This window comes from Kwoniella pini, chromosome 4 (genome assembly GCF_000512605.2).
Source record: "Kwoniella pini CBS 10737 chromosome 4, complete sequence".
Lineage (NCBI taxonomy): Eukaryota > Fungi > Basidiomycota > Tremellomycetes > Tremellales > Cryptococcaceae > Kwoniella > Kwoniella pini.
The window spans coordinates 219,707-226,517 of NC_091719.1; the positions used below are offsets into that span (position 1 = coordinate 219,707).

The 6,811-nt window shown below is 38.6% G+C and overlaps 3 protein-coding genes across 3 annotated transcripts; 1 reads left to right on the forward strand and 2 right to left on the reverse strand.

Moving 5' to 3' along the window:
• Positions 1-309: 309 nt before the first annotated feature.
• On the reverse strand, positions 310-3,125 carry I206_103085 (uncharacterized protein; the record flags this gene model as incomplete). The annotated part of the gene is made up of 3 exons (XM_070202676.1): positions 310-1,450; positions 1,557-1,999; positions 2,067-3,125. 3 exons carry the CDS (start codon positions 3,123-3,125, stop codon positions 310-312), a joined length of 2,643 nt encoding a protein of 880 aa, XP_070058777.1.
• Positions 3,126-3,601: 476 nt separating this feature from the next.
• Positions 3,602-4,481, forward strand: I206_103086 (methionine-R-sulfoxide reductase; the record flags this gene model as incomplete). The annotated part of the gene is made up of 6 exons (XM_019153675.1): positions 3,602-3,820; positions 3,893-3,971; positions 4,032-4,077; positions 4,153-4,263; positions 4,319-4,378; positions 4,439-4,481. 6 exons carry the CDS (start codon positions 3,602-3,604, stop codon positions 4,479-4,481), a joined length of 558 nt encoding a protein of 185 aa, XP_019013836.1.
• A 351-nt stretch (positions 4,482-4,832) lies between these two features.
• I206_103087 (uncharacterized protein) lies at positions 4,833-6,247 on the reverse strand (the record flags this gene model as incomplete). Its single annotated transcript, XM_019153674.1, has 5 exons — positions 4,833-5,271; positions 5,347-5,500; positions 5,557-5,720; positions 5,789-5,934; positions 6,011-6,247. The coding sequence occupies 5 exons, from the start codon at positions 6,245-6,247 to the stop codon at positions 4,833-4,835; spliced, it is 1,140 nt and encodes a 379-aa protein (XP_019013835.1).
• Between the last annotated feature and the right edge of the window lie 564 nt (positions 6,248-6,811).

Sequence of the window (6,811 nt, forward strand, 5' to 3'; positions counted from 1 at the left end):
TATAGTGTAAAACAAGGTAAAGAGTGAATGTGGCATTCATTTTTAAACAGGCTGCGGGGTCGGTGTTAAGTTATATCCGATATAAGCGTTAATCACGATTCAATAGTCCCATCCTCACTCCTAATAGAACGATTATTATGATTGTTAAAGTAAACAATAATGCATAGAAATCGAATCAACCCAAAACAATTACTGACAAATATTTCATACAATAATATCATAACATTTTCAGGAGATAAAATGAAATATAAATACTCCTCATGACAAATTACTAATAAATCGTACAAACAACTAAAGATAAATGACAAATTACGTTCTTCTACCTAATACAACTTCAATAACACCTCCTCCCCAAACATGAGTAAAATTTTCTTTTACAGATCCTTTTTTAGGTTCAATTCCAACTTCAAGTACATAAGTAAGTGTCATTTCAGGTATAACAAAACTTTGAATCAATAATCTTCTAATTAAATCATTTCCACTATTTGATGTATTAAATGGTTTTAAAGTTATACTTCCTTTTAAATGTACATCTGTTGATGTCATATCTACTGGAACAGTCGTTGGTCTATCACTTGATATCATCGGAGTCGTTTCAGAATTTTCATCTTCTGCAATTGTGGGAGGTACAGGTGCAAGTGAACTAACTTGATTCGTCAAGGTTGTCGTTGACGTTGTCGTCGTAGGGGTTGTAGTTGAAGTTGAATTTATCGAAGTGGAAGTGCTTTTCCTTCTTAAGTTAAAAGATCCTCTTCTATCACTCAAAAACGACTTTCGTCTTGGACTTGAACTCGTACCTGATCCTTCGGTGGATCCAGCAGACATGAATCTTCTCAATGATCCTCCACCACCACCACTTTCAACCGCAGTACCCATGTTATTATTAGGTACACTCGAACTTAGCTCTCCTGATGTTGATTCACCTTCTACAACTGGACTTCTTCGTTCTCCTGAATTGGTGTTCACACCAGCTAAATCTCTCCTTTGCATCTCATTGACTATACCTTCTAATCCAAGAGCAATATGTTCTCCGCCTTCTTGCCAGATTTCACTTTTTGTTGGGATTTCAATCCTTCTAATCTCCTTTTCTATTCCTAATCTGAAGATCGTCACTCTAGTTAGACGAACTACAAACTTGCTTTCCTCCGGATTACTAAATGTCGATAAAACGTGAGGGAGTGTTGAATGAAAATGTAAATGAAAAGGGAAAGTTGGTAATTCGCCTGAAGGTGGTATAAGTAAGATTGGCGGTGAAGGTAATAATACAGTAACGTTAATTCCTGGACCACTAGTACCGACTGGGTTAGGTAGACTTGATTTAGATTTTGGTCTCCCGCCATTTAGCTCGACCGTTCGCCAACCGGGATTGAAGGGATCATCTATCGTCAATGCTCTAATCCGCCGGGGTGGAATGTACGATCGAGGTTCATAAATTATAGGAACGGAGACTCTATAATAGAGTAATCGTATTTTAGCTCAGTTTCCTGTATTCGATCCGCTCGTGGAATAAAAGGATAGTTGGCTTAGGACTGGGGAATTGGAGGACTATCACTGACGTTTCATTGAACCGCAACCCCTTCCTACTCAGTTTAACCCTTAAGATATACTCCACATTAGCCTGCATACCGACCTGCTGCAGATCACAGGAAGGTGGTAGTTCGGAATTGGAATCTTTGTAGTGGGCATTAGGCATTTGAAGTGAAAACCTGAAAGATGTATTTTGCGGTATCATCGGCTGACCATCTTTAGTGAATGCTTGTTCACTCATCGGTGTAGGGGTAGCAGAAGATGAAATTAGGTTTGACGTTGACGGTTGTTGAGTTTCACCCAATTGCAAATTCGATAGTCCAAGCTGAGTGGGGATCAGCTCTCCTCGAGCTGTACTGGAAGTATCTGCTAAAGGCGGAAATAGTTGTAGTCTGTTGCGAGCTAATGGCAGGGTATCTAAAACTGTATATTGACCTCTAACATAATATGATACGTTCACCATGCCAATAATCTGTACTCGTTGATTCCTCAATCAGTCACACATCATATCCACCCAGATAGCACGAAAGATCACTTACGGCAACTTCGAGTCCTACAGCTCTATCAACTTTTCCTACCTCTATTTTACCTTCGATCCAATCTTCTCTCCCTGTTTTTATGTATAAAGGTCCAGTCCCATTGACGTTCATTCTTCTTCCACCTCGAGTAAGGGTCAAGCGCAGTTTCTTATTGCCTGTACTAACATCACTTGGACTTCCCGTTGAATTGGATAATGAAGGTAAAGGTCCAGCAGGTGGAGGTGGTGATTGAGCTATAGCATTAAAGTATGCTGAAGCTGGATGATCGGCTGACAAGTGAACAGCTGAAATCAAGCGAAGTTCATCTCTACCCAATGAAGGCGAATATAAAGGCGGTTCAGAAGAAGGAATAGGTAAATCTATATAACCTTGTGTCAAACTTGTTGCTGCTTGACCCAAAGAGCTACTTAAAGTTGAAGGTTCAGGTCGAGGATAAGATGAACTAGGGACAGAAAATGTATTTCGTCTGACCGATTGAAGATCGAGTATTCTTCGTCGAGGTATAAGTGGATCATCATCATCTTCTTCAACACCTAATCCTGTTTCTTCTCCTGTACCATCTTCATCTTCTTCACCTATCTCATCTTCTAATGACGTTTCATCTGATTCTTCATGACTTTCTTCAACTGTTGGAGTTCCCCGATCCAACGGAGAAGTACCGAAATAATCCCTAGTAGCCACATTTAACAATCTGCGATTTTCGAATGACTGAGTTTGTGGACTTGAAGAAGTGCCTACTACATCTTGATAATCGGGTAGCGGTGCATTAGAAATATCTAAATCGCGATTATTGGGACTCCTTGAAACAGCGTAACTAGGTAAACTGGGTCTTGCCCATCTTTCGACTGATATAGGTTCCGATGATCTTCGCAAATTTGGTATAGGTATAGAAGGTGTATGATGTGAGATGGGTAAAATGGAAATACCATTGGCAACCGGAGGAAGAATTGGCGCGCCCGATGCTGATCTTTCTGTATTATCTAAGGGATTTGATGAATTGTTATCGGTTGAAGAAGTCGAATTGGATCGAGTCGCTATAGTCTTCAGTAGAGACTTCATCTTGTTATTCTTCTTTTTGTGGTGCCTACCATCATGCTCATGAACGTTTCAATGATATATTGCAAGTGTTATGGTTATTATGGGGTAATTCGTTATCTTTCATATAGGGTATTCTGATGCGCATGTGTCTCGGTGTACTTGTAGATCTCGGAGTCTCCAGTTTATGTTTCATTTGCCACCCAGTTACATCTACCAATCATAAAATCAAAGCTCAGAAAGCCCAGAACATCTTGATCGGCCCGTTACTTGGGCTTTGATCTGGGCTATTTGCCACCCAGCCTTACGTAATAGCTAGCGGCAACTCATCTACGTCAGCTCCACTCATACCTTCAACCTCCACATGCATCGCCTAATGAATGATCGATCTATTTCAAAGATATCATGCAGATTATATAAACATATCTTCGTTGGAACGAAAAAGTTATATGTTGAATAAAGGGTATTTCTTAGCAATCACTATCTTGATAATCTCACTTATGCCTTTCATACCATCATCTTTAGTTAGATCAACAATCTATACAGCTAGAAACCAAATACCTACAACTATCAAACCTAACCAAGCTATCAAATTATCAGGAATTGGATTACCTTTTGCTGGATTCTTTTCAACAAGCAGTACGAATAAAATGCCTTCTGATAATTTCCCAGTAAAGAAGAGTGAAGATGAATGGCATGCTGTTCTCTCGCCTGAACAAGTGAGTGCATTCCAGCTATCGAAGCTGCCGGGGGATAATGGCAACAGAGCTGAAACAATGTATTTGCCATAGTTCAGAGTGATTCGAGAGAAAGGAACTGAACGACCAGGGTCTCATGCATACGACAAGAAGAACGATGCCGGTGTATATCGTGAGTCAATTTCACCTCTTATCTTGTGCTGCAATCATAGACTGATTTGGATCACTGCAGATTGCGCCGGTTGCGATGCCCCTCTATATACCTCGAAAACTAAATTGTGAGTATATTTGCCACTATTCATGCTGCAGTTGCCGGCTCTTCTTAATAAATCAATAGCTAATCCTGTATTTAGCAATTCCGGATGTGGATGGCCCGCATTCTATGATACTATACCTGGCGCAGTCATTCGTCATGAGGACCGATCGATGTTTATGACTAGAACTGAAATAGTTTGTGCGAATTGGTAAGCTGACGGAACAAGCAAGACATTGGGACTCTGCTGACCGAGCACAACGCAGCGGAGGACATCTCGGACATGTGTTCAAAGGAGAAGGTTTCCCTAACCCCATCGATGAGCGGTAAGTTCAGCTGTCGAGAGGTAATCTGACTATCATGACAAGCTGACGGTGCTTGCTTAGACATTGTGTCAACGGTATCTCCCTCAATTTCAAGAACGAGTAATAGTATCTCATATCCCGCTTATACCTGATACGATGCAGAGTGGAGCGAGTTGAACAGTGTCAATGCAAGTATCAGACGGTTGTTGGGTAATTCGTTTGTTGTATCGGAGCTGCTTGTTGTAGAAGGTGGATGGATGTCGCACGATTAACCATATGATAATGCACAATAATCATTTTTAAACTAGCCAGCGGTATGGTCAAAAATGCAACTGACACTTTCAACGATTCAAATTCATATATACATATTTCAAACTTCATATCTACTTATATTTGCGGGAAACTCTCTTTTGGTTTAAGAAAAGACTACGAATATCTACATAAAAAAAAAGAAATTTCAATTGAAATCAATTTTTTAAACGTAAATAGCTTGTAATCTTTGAATTTCCTTTCTTGAATTTTCTTCACCATTATAAAATAATTCAAGTGCATCTTTAAGTCTAATTGAAGTAATTTCATCTTCTTTATTATATTTATCTAAAACACCATCTTCTAAATAATTAATATCAGTTGAAGCAATTTTCCAATCTTTTGACATAATTTTAGATAATGGATCTAAATTTGATAATTCTTTTAATCTTTCTTTTGAAACAGTTGAATCAACTTTTTGCCAATTTTCCCAATAAATATCTGTATTATTTAATTGATCTTTAAATCTAACTTGATGTTCTGCACCTTTTTTATAAACTGGTAATTTTGAAGTTGAACATAAATCTGACATTTGATCAGATAAAATCGTATTTGAATCTGCACCTAATTCAAGCATTGCCATACATTCTCTTGCAGTAACGCAACTAAATAATGAAATAAATAAAAAATTAATATTTCAAATCATTTTTGTTTTTCTCCAATATAGAAGATATACTTACGAAGCTGCTTTAATAAGTGGTTGAGTTTTACCAGTTTCTTTAGCAAGTCTATCATAAGTATCTCTGATATGTCTCATTCTAGCTGACATAGGATGTTGTTTAGCTACATCTTCTACATCAGGCCAGATTGAAGGATCAACGTGGGCAGGACATTCTATTGAGAGATATCAGCATCGTATGAAGCACAAATGGTGTAAATGAATCACTCACCGTTGAAGTATGGACTGATCGAGTGCATACCAGCTTGAGAACAAGCGATAGCTTGAGGAAGTGAGAACAAAGAAGTTCCCAATGTTCTTATCCCTTCAGCATTAAGTACAGCTGCAGCTTGAACACCTGCAGAAGTTGAAGGAACTTTAACCATGAATCGTTCTCTTCAGATGAACCAACATTAGCTTCATCTCATATCGCTGAAGGTTCATATCACGAGGGAAGGACTCACCTGGGAATACCTTCAGCTTGGAATACCTTATCGTAAGCTCTAACATGAGCTTCGATAGCATCTCTATTATAGGCGTTTCTAGGAGAAGCTTGAACGAGAACTCGACCTTGAATGTAAGGTAAGACTCTCTTAGCGAATCGAACGGACTATTATGTGATTGTCAGATCAGCACATTTTTGATTGACGAGATCAATTTAAACCTGATGGGATACAATGACCCACGAGAACAGTGTGTACTTCTAACCAATCTTTTCCTTTTAATTCCCTAATGGTTTTTTCGATAAGTTCCTTGTTTTCAGGATTATGAAGTTGTTCATCTACCAAAAGATGATTTGAAGTCATATCATGAGCTTTGATTGGTAAATTTTTAGCAATTTCAGGATTCATAGAATCTGTATCTACATGACATCCTGCAGCTTCAATTTGTTCAAGTAAAGTTGGTTCAGGTTTAGAAATCATCTTTGTATAGGTTTATTTAGATAATTTAGTAATTGGGTAAGAAAATTAAAATTAAAATTGAGATGAGGAGAACGAAAGGAAACTTTGAAGATAAGTATCAACGTTTATATATTATCTCTAAACGGTGTGAAAATCAGAAGATACAGTACTTTGTTAATTACTCTAGCTGTCGGGTGAACCACCTGACAAAATATCATACTTTGGTGGTAGACTTAGTAAACGTTTACAAGCTTTACCGTTTAGACGATTTTGATACTCCGATAATTCAGCGAGTAATCTCAATCAGCCTACAAAGCTATATGATATCGACGGTACCGACGGTCCGATATTTACCTATTAGATTTTAGTACGATTGATAATGTATTATCTTTCAGTACAATATACAGTCTTTCACTCGTGGCATTACTATTGTCTTCGGTGTTGGCCACTGATTGAAGCTCACCGGTGTCCAAACCCAGCTGTAGTCTACTGTAGTGAGGCCCGAACAAGGCTTATCAGTGCAGCTGCGCTGTGCTCCAGGTCGATGATCAAGCTACATCTTCTTCCGAACCATTCGGATCTCAA